Here is a 13,399-nt window from a genome sequence, read left to right as displayed (position 1 = left end):
AGGCCAGAGCGGCACTTTTTTCTGCCACATTCGTTCATTTCGTGCAAAAACGCGTCGAATAAGCCTAATTTCATCAAAATCGGAGGTGAGACGGGTATTCTATACCTTTACCTAAATTTTTATTTGTGCGCAAAAATGCTTGTAGGCAATCGAGCTGTAGGCAATAATGCATGTAGGCAATAGTACATGTAGGCAATCGAGCTGTAGGCAATAATGCATGTAGGCAATAGTACATGTAGGCAATCGAGCTGTAGGCAATAGTACGTGTAGGCAATCGAGCTGTAGGCAATAATGCATGTAGGCAAAAGTAATTCTGTTTCTAAAATTTTTATTTGTGCGCAAAAGTGCTTGTAGGCAATCGAGCTGTAGGCAATAATGCATGTAGGCAAAAGTACATGTAGGCAATAGTACATGTAGGCAATCGAACTGTAGGCAATAATACATGTAGGCAATCGATCTGTAGGCAACAGAACATGTAGGCAATCGATTTGTAGGCAAATGGGATGTAGGCAAACGGTACTGTAGGCAATCGATTTGTAGGCAAAAGCAACCCTCTCTGTCCACTTATTCTTTTATATAAAATTTTGATTATATCTTTCACTCTTTCTCTTATTTTGTTCTCTTGCTAAAAATGAATATATTTGTGAATTATTGCACTTTATCTCACATAATAATCATTCAAATAATAATTAATAATAATCGTAAACTATAAACTATAACTGGACTAGAATGAAGCAAATCGATCTTTTAATTACTATCCTTCAAGGACTGATTTGGTTTCGCTCTATGAGCGTTATCGATCAATTCTTTCTCATTCGAATGTCCATCGAAAGTATGACAAAAATCGATGGTCACATGATCGGATCTCTTATTATCGAAATTTATAACCGAGAATGTCTTGTCGCATTTGATAGGGTTGATACAGTATATTTTACCATTACTTGTTTCTGCCGTGTCGTTGATGTATTCTGCATCGTTTTCTTTAGCTGTTTTCGTAAAATCGTGGATGGCTACGTCACAGCCATGTTCTCTCGGGTTATCGTTAACGCGTGTAGTTGAAGATTCCTTTGGCTGGCAAATATCTTTGCCGGATGCCGCAGAATTGTTAGTCTTTAAGCCTTTCGACAAATTTTGTTTACGTCCAGAAAGTAGAATCCTGTCGATAGTCATGAAGGGCATTTCAAAGCAGAGGCTCCACAACACAGATATTATCATCGTGAACATTAAATTGGCGAAGAATGCGCGCATCTGATAAACAAGAAATTTTATTTACTGCTTGTCTTTTCTTAAATTATATTTGTGCTTTAATTTAATTATGGTTCATACAATATCGCGAACGTAAAATGAGCAGAGGTTAATGTAATTAATATGTTAAGCATATGTGTTTATATAAAATCTACTTAAAATCAAATGCAGCAATGCAATACCCGGTAAAAGATTTTTCATGCATGAACATATATAATTATATATGAAATATGTCCATACATATTTATACATCCTTTTTTCTTTTGTAAAATTACTTTTTAGTTTAATAAAAATAATGAGAAAACATCGAAAATAATTAAAAAAATAAGTATTTTTCGCATTGTTTGTTTTAGAAAAAATCAAGTTAAGTGAAATGTAAAAAAAATTGTTCATACATAACTATGTGTAATTATATATACAATTGTATACGAGCAATTCTTTTACATTTCTCCAAACTTGATTTTTTCTAAAACAAACAATGCGAAAATTATCCTTTTAATTATTTTTGATGTTTTCTTCTTATTATTATTATCACTTTTATTATCTTGTTATACCTTTGTTGCAATATTTTAAGAACGTTTTTCTTGCTTACCACGTTCATTTGTGTTAAATTGCCGGTAGTTCGAACGGCTCCGACGTGTAATAGTACGAACAGATAATGAGAGAGATAAGCACAGTAGGTCAATTTGCTGAGCGGTATCCATCCACTCCAAGAAAGTAAATAATTGATGGGACCTTGAAATAATTATCACTTTTAAAGACTGCAGTTGACATAACTCGGTTTGATAATTATCTCGCGCACGCGTGCGATGATTACCTGCATATCCGTGCGTGCAGCAAAAGATGATCCAGGAGACCGAAAGTGTAAAAACCTGTCGATGAAAACCAGCGTAGAAACTCGCCTCTAATCTGTTATATACGTGAGTGTCGAAGTACATGTTCCGTGGCCCAAAAATCACCGAGAAACCGGCCATAATCGCGAGCAGCCAACCGAAAATCACGTACCACTGCGTATGAAGGCAATTTAGCGATTTTATAGCGGTTTATTTTTATGATTTCTTCAAATTCAAGATATTTTAATATGTATATTATTTCTCAAAATATTAATGTATAAAATATATAGATATAAATTGTAGAAACAATTTATATCTATATATTTTATACGTTAATTTTATACATTAACAGTTTATGAAGCTATTTGTAAAATATTTTGGCTTTAATCTGCTTTATATTGATTATTATGATACAAATATTAATTCTGTAATTAAATATTAAATAGATGACGATTAATGTTAAATATTACGTAAATCAAGTATGAGAGTAAACATAATTGTGTGAAATATATTATAATTATTGTGTGAATAATACTTACAATGCGTAATTTGACTTTGCAAGATCGCGTCTTATACAACAAGTATCCTAAGCCTAATCCAATGACGTAAGACCCAAATCTATTGTATGTCTTTGTATAGATCTCCAGATAAACTTGAGCTAAATCCGTCTGTCTACGAAACACAACATCCTGTTGAGATTATGAAATTACTAAAATCCGGCAATCAAAAAATTTTATGTAATTTCCATGCAATTTTCATAGAAATTAATATTACTTAAGTAGTAATCTTGCACGATCTTTCACAGTTATTTGATGTTTAATTGGTTTCTGGAAACTTGGATAATATAAGAGGACCCACAGAGTGGATGTATCAAAAGCTTACAATAATATTTAAATACTAAATATATAAAATATATTCAAAGTAAATACACAGTTAATTAAAATTAGATAATTGAAAGAGTTTCATATAAAACTAGATAAACGAAACTAGAAATAAAATAAGGCTATTATATTTGAACCTTTTAAAAAGAAAAACTGATTTTTTAAGATATTCAAATTACAATTTTTAATCGAATAATTTTTAAACAAAAGCGAAATTGAAATTCTACACTCACTCCTTATAATAGAGCATGGTGCCCGTTAGTTGAAGAACATAAGTTGTAACGAAAGGCACTAAGACCGAAAGAAATAAGCAGACGGCCAAAACAATGGCAAAGAACAGACTCCTAAACTTGAGCATAGGATACAGTATAAGCGGCGATAGCCAAACAAACTGCATGTCGGTCGATAGGTACCAGGATTGGGACATGCACTAGAAGCAAACATAAGAAAAGAGTGATATCTTCGCAAAAGTGCGCAAATCAGAAAGCAACGAAAAGTACAAAATAGCACTTAGTAGATAAACTTAGTAAATTCAAAGTAAAAAGAAAGAAACAAATAAAATAATAAAAATATTATGATAAAAGAATATACGCAGCATAGACTTTAAGATGTCATATCTACCGTTTCTACGTACAAAATAATGGTTAACTGCTGTTTAATACACGATCATATTTAGTAATAATAAATAATATGCAAAAAATATGCAAGGTAAATTAAATTCAATAGCTATTCTACCATATTTGGTACATTAACATAATTGTTAACATAGAGCAAGTTGGTCCACCAATTCTCACGACAAAAGTTTTTGTTAGAGCCGATCCAGATGTCCCACTGCGGGCCTGTACCAAATTTATAGAACAGAGTAGCATAAAAACCAATCATCATCGCGTAGGCCGGTGTTAATCTGATAAAAGAAGAAATTATTTCAATGAATCGAAGAGATAAAAAAATAAGAAAGAAGAAAAGATATAAATAAAATGTGGAATATATTGAAAATTTAAATTGCAAGAAAAGTCAATTCGATTGTGTACATACCTTATATAACGATGAACATAAAGTCCTATCATGTCGAAACGCCACTTTAAGGCGGCTCGTTTCTTCTTTGACAGTTCGGTGTAAGCGAGTAGCATCCCACTCAGAAGAAAGAAAGTATCCGTGACAATGTTGCCATTGAGCACAAGCATGTTGTTCCAATCGTAATGCATCTTTTTTGATAATAAAAATATTTTCACAATCAAAATGGTTAAGGTTGACAGAATTCGGAGAATTAAAAGAGAAATTAAAAACAACGTGACTTTTAACTATACTCATATATAATATATATAAGTATAATTCTCTGTTTCTATAATTTTAATATTGTTTCTAAATACATTTTCTAGTTTAATTCTTCAAATTGCGTGTCGAACACAGGCAAACACTATTCCAGTTTTAGTTTAAAATTGCTTTTTCAAGACCGGCTCTATTCAATGCACAGTTTGAAGAATTCGAAAAGCTATTTAAAAATTCACGAAGAAATATTTTTAGCACCAAGATCTAGTCTCAACCGTATTTAGCACTTCTTATTTGATTTATTCATATAGCAACCTACATAGTGTAATTATTAGATATTATTGTTAAAATTGTATTGCTCACATATGGAATCTGTGTGAGGTCCATTTTGACACTAATAGTCTCCATGTAATAAGTATGACCGTAAATGATCCAGCATATGCTGATGAAACGTAAGCCATCTAGACAGCGAATAGAATCCTCCCGTCTGTCCGTTTGCAACAGCTTTTTCCCATTCGTGTACAAAGAAAACGCCGTAAAAGTATCTACATGAGAAATCATTATTATCAAAATCATTATCACTAGTAATCTCCGGATAATATCGCCCTATTAAAGAAACACAATATTTATTATAGATTATATAGTTAACAATTCAGAATTAACTTTATTAATTACTAATTATTAATAATGTTTATTATTAATGATTAATATCATTTAGGTAATTTTTAAAATTAATTGCACCTTCTTTTATTTCTCAATAATCAATATAATTAATTTCGCAAAGCGTAGTAATCAACTTTATTAATTTAAATTTAACTTAACTTTGTATGAAATATAAAAATGTGTTTTTAAAAGAATAAATCTAAAGAATATATATAAATATTTCTGTATTTTTATATATCCTACTTTTCAATTTCGACGTGTTAGTCTGCCGTTGTATTACGATATCATATCCCGTGCTGGTAATAATGATCAATGCGAATAGTATAAGAATCGATCTAAAAAATTTTCAAAAATTAAGTGTATATTATTTCAGAAAAAAAAATGTTTATTTGATAATGAGAGAGCTTTATTTACGTGTAACACCAATCGGCAATGTCCCAAGTTGTTCGAACAGTTTCCACGGTGTGACACGATTCCTTAGAAACGTTGATAGTCATGTCTACACGCCCTACGACTTTCAATTTGTCGAGTGCGATTTCGAGATATTCCTGTATCTCCGTATGATTGCAGGTGGACGGAACACAAAACATCCACTCGTATACGACTGAATTGCCAGAACTCCATTTTGTCGCATTCTACCCCACAAGATATTTATATAGTATTAGTCTTCTAAACGTAAATTTACGTAAATGAATTGAATTTAAATAATTTAATTAATTTTTTATTAGCAAACAAGAGGCCATTCACTCATAATGCTTTGCCTAATTAATAAGCATATCTTTTAAAAAGTTCACAGATTTCTATTAATTGAAAACTGATTTTCTAGTTCTTGCCTACTTCTTGTGAGATTAAAGATGTTTACATGTATTTAAAAATTAGGAACGATATTTATTCTTATTTTTATTTAATTATTTTCTGTATTCTAATTGCCAGGCATATAATTTATATTATATGCCTGGCAATAAATGTAAACTGGACAGTTTATTCACATAAATTGTTGTATGTTGAACCACAGTAATTGCAATAATACGAACTCACCGATGCGATTGCAACATTTACGAGCAGATCCCCCAGGTCCAATTCGTGTCGTGGTGTACCGTCGTCCGCGGCGATCTCGAATTGTACTGCCACATTGCAAGCCTGTCCGACGAATCCGTGCTCGTTCTTTATTCGCAAGCATTCATCAAAATTACCCAGCTGTTTATGATTACCGGTGATCAAACCTGATGGTATTTTAACTGAAGCGTCGAACACTGGAACACCAAAGAATGAATCTTTGTTTAATCGATGTGCAAATTTCTTTTAGCTCCTGAATGAAAATTCGAGACGTTGCGATTTTCCTGCAGTAACGCATATTTTAATCTCTAGAATTTCTAGAGAATATTCGCGAAAAAAGCGCCACTTGTACGGTAATGTAAATACTTGAATAAAATGCTGTAAAAAATATACGGGATTTATTACGACGTCTAAATAAAGCTTCAGTGAGAAAGGGAGCATGCTCGTTTGCGGTATATCGCTTTGCGAAGCTTGCTATTATCAATGTGCTATCGGTGCAGCTTATTGTTGCGTTTTTCTGGACATTTACGGCATTCCGGCTTTGACATTTAACACGCCCTTTCTCCCGTTTCGTTTAAATAAGCACATTCTGAAACCGGTTGAAACAGACGCAGGTGTAGTCAATGCGTCAAGGCGTTCTTCTGTCCTCAATCCACGATCAGCTAGCGTCATTTTTTCACATTATCCTTCGAATATCCGGAATCATTACCGCAGACCCAGAGAATAATGATTGCTGAAGACTGATATCTTAAACTCGGCAATAAGTAATCTTTAATCGTTTATCGAATGCTCTATCCTCAGCGTGCAACGTAAAGTCTTGCGATTTATTGCAATATATTATTGTATAAGGTCGAATAAATTTTTTCTTTGCTTAAGTTACACTTTAATGTTAACGGCCTATAAAATTAGCTTAGTTACGTTAAAAGTTACATAAATAAAGGACTAACTTATTGTTCAGTTCTAGTTACAAGTTAAATTAACTTAAGTTAAAGGAAAAATTAATTTTAAAAGACATAATTTAATTAACATAATTTAAATATAATAATTTTTATAATTACTGAAAGATTAAACATAAAAGTAATTACAATATAGAATATTCAATAAGTGTGTGTGTAATATTTTACTTGTAAATTAAGTTTATATAAAGAAGTATAGCTTTCTAGGAAAGAAATATACGTTTTTCTTTTAATATTATTTATAGCAATAAATTAGTCATAGTGTAAGTAGGATTTACACACAGATGATTTACATGTCATTGACACATCACCGCATACTACTACATCAGTATCTCATGCACGCATACACATAAATGTTCGTATAACAATAACATTTTAATTAGACGTCTAATTCATTTCTAAGAACTCCACGTTGTTTCTTCATGCAAACTACTAGTCTGTGGACTACTACTACTTCGTCAGTACGGATTGCATAGTTTTTATATGAAGGAAATGTTGTCATGACGCGAAAGCTCTATAGAGTCCCATATTGAACTAAGAAATGGTAAAGAAAATCTCAATTTCGAAATTTTTTATCGTTTTCAATATAAACTCCATCTCACAGACACTTATTAATGCGTATACTTTAATTCTGGCAAAAGATTTTCAAATCAGTAAGAGAGAAAAAAGTAATTGTTATACAAAAATTATGAGGTTTAGTCGGTAATACAGATGGCTGTAGGATCTCCTTATTAAGTTACAAGTTATTAAATTTTTAACTTTATTGCTCGATTCCTAACTTTTTAATTAGTTATCATCAAAATCTTTTATTTTGATAGATAAATAATTATTGCAGTTATTCTTCGCTCTTTCTTCCCACAATTAATATATAATTAATTTTAAGTTTAAGATTTATCGATTCTAATCTTCATTTTTATGGATGGTACTTGCTCATTTTTCTCTAATAACAAACGAAGCAAACAAGCTTGAGAAAAAATTTTGTATACGAAAAAAGAAATTGTGTATGAACGATTAAATCCTACGATGGAATATACTTGTCCGGAACAAGCAGTGCGTTGACCAAAGTCACGTTCAGTTCTAAGAAGATAGCAATAAACTATTCAACTACGTGAGAGAATCGCGCATTATTCTCTCTATATGATGTACATTATTAGTCTGTGTACATCGGCGAGTTTATACTCATTGAAATGAGATTTCAAGGTGATTCCTTGGAACTGTGATTGCACTGTGACGCAGAGCAACGTCAATGTCGCGAGTGCGTTAACTGCGGAAGTACTTACGCGATATGACTAATAGGTACGCAGAATCGGATACGGGAAATCACGCGTTGCAAAAATGAGCCAAAGGAAGTTGACCAAAGGAAAATCATATGTTGGACGATAGCACATTCAATTTTAAATATGCCCGAACGATAGCGATAGCGAGCATATTTATACAGATTGCACGATATCAGTGATAACTCGATGTATTCCCGGTTGATTTTAACGTAGAATTATAACAAGTCAAAAAATATTATCTTTTTTTAATACTCTTTAATTGCCAAGCTGATTTTTAATAATATAATTTATATTATTTCTTTACAACGTCTTAAAAAGCGTTATCTTAAATACTTACAATTAGTAAAATTATTTTTAGTCGGATAAATAAAACCTATAATAAATGAATGATGGAGATTTTACGCGTCATTAAGATATGGATGATATGGCAATCAAGGAGTGTTAATGTAATAATGCAAGTTATTTTATTTCTAAAACTTCGATATTAAATAGAGGAAATAGAGGAATCTTTAACGTATTTATGAGAATTTCTATCGTTGTCCTCGCGTACTCAACCGCTCCAACTCTTAACGTCATATAAACAATAGTTGAGGAATCGTTCGAGCTAATTGGATTGGCGATTAAGTGACGTACAAGCCAGGAAAAGATCGATCGATCGATCGATCAATCGATTGATTGAAGGCAGGTCTATGATACACAAGGACGGTCGTCAGCCTCGTGGATGCATCTTGCTGACCCAGTTTGGTCTCGCGTACGACGCATATACCAATTACATCGGTCTATATATTATTGTTTCTATGCGAATATACGCGCGGTAGATCGTTAATTGTTTTTTTCTTAACAGCATGTTGTTGCAAAGCTGGCAATACTTGCATGACGATCGTCAAATTAATAAGATTATTAGTTCTTTCGACATCTTTCATTCGATTTTATTTTTGTGTTGAATTAACTAATGGAATATAAGAAAAAAGTAACATTTAATAATGCCATATTGTAGCAGCTAAGATTTAATAATTATTATAACATAATATAATTATTATAATTAAATTGTAGGCTTAATTCTTCATTGTATTAAGGATTATTATCTTTTACTGTACCTTATACACTCCAGGCCAAAAGTTTAGAAATATTTTTCAAAAATTGATTATCTAATAACAGTTATTATTATTTAATTATTATTTTTGTATATATATATCTTTTATATATTTTCTCTAAATAATTATTTATTATAAAATATTTATTAATTGTTAAATAATTTATTTTTCATCTCTTTGATTAAAAGAAATATCGGATGGAAAAAACGAGTAAGAAAAGATTTTATTAATTTAATATTAAAGCGATTATTTTATGAAACAATGAATAATTGTAATTATTAGCTGATGTTCTATTCTTACCTTCTTTGTTATATTAAATATAATATGTTTGAATAAAAATGTATTTGCATGTACAATGCTGGTGGAATATAAAAAGAAACGTAATGATCGCGCACCGGATGCTCTCAATAGAGAAATCCATTTGACGCTGGTATTAAAATGGGAAAAAATGCACCGGGTGGCGTTCATGGATATTTATTGAATGTTGCGTTTGCGCATTGACGTAAGAACGAATAACGACGTGTCAACTAATCATCGCGACGAGATAAAAGCTGTCATAATACAAAACGGCAATGATCTATGCAGCGATGATCCATAACAGCGAGATCCATATGCGCCGTCGAGGACGCGTGGGTTAAATATCTTATAACGGCCGATGGTGTCACCGATCGACATCATATTAATATCAATGAGATCAATGTCACTCGTTAATCTGTGCTAGTCCAAGTGTCATGGAGACGATAATTTGTTCGCAAAAATGGATACAAGGTTCTTTCGATCGAACGTAAATTTGACTTTGATATCGTTTCTCTTTCGAAAACACGCGCGCAATCTGAACTAATTTGTTCGGACTAATCAATCGCGAAATCATATCAATATCGAAATCATACGACTAATGTATCATTTCAATTTTCGAAATTATTCATCTTTGAATTTTTGAAAAGATAAAAAGATGTTAAAATTTTGCGACGTTTTTCGCTTTTGCAACTCGTCCTTGTCGAGTACGTTGAACTCGTTGTATAGTTTGAAAAAAAAGTAATGTTTATCACATCGATCGATCTTTCTGATCCATCTACCATTATCTATGAGGCAGAGCGAAGAGATTGATATCAGATAATTGACGCGCGATGTGCATTCCACGTGTGCTTGTCGCGATATCATATACGTAATATTACATGTCCGATAACCTCCCTCGATAATTGTGTGCAGCGTGCAATGTCCGATAATTGCTGAATGTTTAAACGTAAAAACGTAATCGTTTCGTGATCTCATGCGACGCATAACAGACAAAACAGTATGTAAAAATTATATAATGTTTTCCTCCTTGCTTTTTTTCCCCACAGAATCCAAATTATTCTCGTTGCATAAGAGATAAAGAAATCGGAATGACTACAAATTACAATATGCGTACAGCCATTTTAGTTTTACATCTGAGCATGATGATTGTTTAATTGTACAACTTTTCACTGCAGCTTTTTGGAAAGTTAAATATAATTTAATATTATGTTAATCAAATACTATTTAAAGATCTAAAAATGCATTTTTTCCGACTCATTTATTAAACACAAGTTGTTGAGATTCAACAACTTCCACCAAATTTAATTATCTTCGATTTATTTTTTTCTATTTTTCTAAAGAAAGTTTTTAGAAAGACAATAGTTAAAATTTATTTATTGTAATTTATTCGCTTACTAATAACAATAGCAAAATAATTATTATTTCTAAGACAAAATATAGCCAAAAAGTCTTTTGCAAAAGAAGATGGTCTATTAATTAAATTTTAATTTGTATTGATTGAATTTTAGATACCTTTACATTTTAATTATGAGAGACGATGAAGTCTAAAGAATATCTCTCTCTCTCTCTCTCTCTCTCTCTCTTCGATCTTTCTATTTATTTTACTTACTTTGAAGCGCCCAGGGTGTGTATGTCTCAAGTGCCTTCAAATAAATTTTGCTATCGCGGATGCACTCGGAAGAAGCAAATTCTCCAGGTACAAAGGGCTTCGTAAGGATATCTGCGAGAACAACTTCGGGCCTCAATCTTTCACCAACTCCCGTCGCTACTAGCAGGATTAAGAGACTCACGCACACTCTCCATTTGGACCATGTGGACTTCATTCTTCTTGAATTTTTTCCTTTTGGATATTAATTAAAAATTTCGTGTCACTAAGTACATGCGAACAGGAATATCCGTCGCGTTAAAGTAAACGAAAGAAATACACAAAACACGAAACGCTAATTGACTTTGGTGTACACGGTTGCATTCTGTTGCATGCATAATGCACAAGAGGTACCATTTTGTCCTTGTTTGCAGAGTGTTAAACAAGGATAAAGCAATACATAATGCCCATTATAGATATGGCCAACGTAAGGCCGGTCGCATACGTTCAAGTAAACTTATCAAGTGTGCTTACGCAAGCTACTTGTGCAAGTTTACTTGAACGTGGCCGGCCTAATGCTACAAATGTTGTTTGTGCTTTGAAGTCTTCTTTAATTATCCAATTTTTTAAATTCTTTCTTCTGATTGATCAATCAAATGCAACAAGATATCTGTAGTGAGACTTTGGCTGCATTTTATGCGTGCAACGGCACGTAGCTCACGTTTTCATCTTTATAGTGTGTTCGGTTGGTATTACATTTGTCAAAGCACTTTAAGTTTCTTGATTGGGTGCAAGAAAAAGAAGCTGTCGGATCTCTCTATAGCCAATCAATAAAGTTGAAATCTTTGTCATATGATAAATGTAATAGTACCCTTCCACTGGAAAAACTGGTGCAGCACTAGCGCAGTGCTTCGATGACTATATGACTATATAGTGCAGTTTTCATCGAAGCATAGTGCAATAATATAGTAATGCAGAGGATAAATTATGGGTGTCTTTTCAATTACTTTTTAACACATCTTAACGTAAATTAATTCACATTCATATTTTTAGTGTTAATAAATAATTTAACCCTTTTAATTATATATTTTTTGTTGTCACGATAACCTCATAATCTTATTTGTTAAAAGAATTGAATTATTTATTAATACTGAAAATGTAATTAATTTGCTACGTTTGTATTAAAATATGTTATGCTTATTCTATCGTAACTGTAATAAGCGTAGTTGTAAATGTTGCAGTTATAAGAATCGACCAATCAAATCGAATATGAGGAGAATATTTGACTGTGATTGATTCTTACAATTACAACCACTTACAACTGCACTTACGGCTATTATAGAACAGGCATTAAGCAACTGAAGAGAATTCCTGCATTTTGTCCAAAATTTTTTTAGTTAGAGATGGCATAGTATTCAGCGTTGAAAGACTCATATTATAAATTATAAGCTACTCTGAGATGTTCAGAAAGCATTTTTTCATTATTAATTTATATGCTGAAAAAACATAGACATTTCGAAGTGCATTGTTTTTTAACTAGAGACGAACAAAATGCATTTGTTTAACATTTTTAGCAATTGTTTAGTAATTTTGTTTAATATTTCACATCCTACTGATTGACATATTGTTATTTTCTGTAAAGTACATAATTTTCTTGTGTGCGGAGTTTTTTTCTTTCTCGTTTTCTGAAAATTACAAATTTTGGACAAAACGCATTTTGAAAGTCTGCTCCTCAATTGGAAAGCACCTCATGTAACTTTTTCCCTAGAACGGAAATGCGAAAAGTGAACATTTTTTTCCACGTGTATGTATATACATACATATATATGTATATAAAAATTTCCACTTTTCACGTTTCCATTGTAGAGAAGAAGTTATCAGATTTATATCCATACATTTCAAAACTTGATTCTCAACTCTATCAACTTCGAGTTTCCTTTATCCTTTATCCTTATTGAATATTCGGTGAGCAACAAAAATAAAATGATAGTCGGGTTGACAGAGTTGAGTTTTAGAGTGTATCCCAGGGCTGCTTTTCAATTGTTTAAGGAGTTAATTATCCATTTCTTTTACAAAGTAAAATATGATTAAATAATTTTTTTATGCATATATTTATATATATATCCTAACATATCTTAACACAAACGTATACAGGTACGCACAAAGTGTAGCATTGTGTATGATTCATTGTGTACAATTTCGGTCTCGATTTCGGTTCGTTTTGGATAGAGTTAGATTAAGTG

The 13,399-nt window shown here is 31.9% G+C and overlaps 1 protein-coding gene across 1 annotated transcript; it reads right to left on the bottom strand.

The window, feature by feature from the left end:
* Positions 1 to 648: 648 nt before the first annotated feature.
* LOC108730230 (nose resistant to fluoxetine protein 6) lies at positions 649 to 11,394 on the bottom strand. The gene is made up of 12 exons (XM_018459797.1): positions 11,181 to 11,394; positions 5,930 to 6,144; positions 5,306 to 5,526; positions 5,135 to 5,226; positions 4,592 to 4,773; positions 3,995 to 4,164; positions 3,695 to 3,863; positions 3,193 to 3,389; positions 2,618 to 2,750; positions 2,063 to 2,252; positions 1,838 to 1,980; positions 649 to 1,248 (listed from the first exon to the last, which is right to left on the bottom strand). The coding sequence occupies exons 1-12, from the start codon at positions 11,392 to 11,394 to the stop codon at positions 748 to 750; spliced, it is 2,427 nt and encodes an 808-aa protein (XP_018315299.1). The 3' UTR covers positions 649 to 747.
* Between the last annotated feature and the right edge of the window lie 2,005 nt (positions 11,395 to 13,399).

Source organism: Mycetomoellerius zeteki, unplaced genomic scaffold, assembly GCF_001594055.1.
Source record: "Mycetomoellerius zeteki isolate Tzet28-1 unplaced genomic scaffold, Tzet1.0 scaffold865, whole genome shotgun sequence".
NCBI classification, from domain to species: domain Eukaryota; kingdom Metazoa; phylum Arthropoda; class Insecta; order Hymenoptera; family Formicidae; genus Mycetomoellerius; species Mycetomoellerius zeteki.
This window is presented reverse-complemented; position numbering and strand designations above follow the sequence as displayed.

Bases quoted from the DNA above. Each gene is read 5' to 3' on its own strand.
- LOC108730230 (XM_018459797.1), bottom strand. From the start codon at position 11,394: ATGAAGTCCACATGGTCCAAATGGAGAGTGTGCGTGAGTCTCTTAATC. The intron at 4,774-5,134 runs GTAGGATATATA...TTTCTCATGTAG, and splicing joins TAACACGTCGAAATTGAAAA to ATACTTTTACGGCGTTTTCT. The intron at 2,253-2,617 runs GTAAGTATTATT...CTTCATACGCAG, and splicing joins GCAAAGTCAAATTACGCATT to TGGTACGTGATTTTCGGTTG.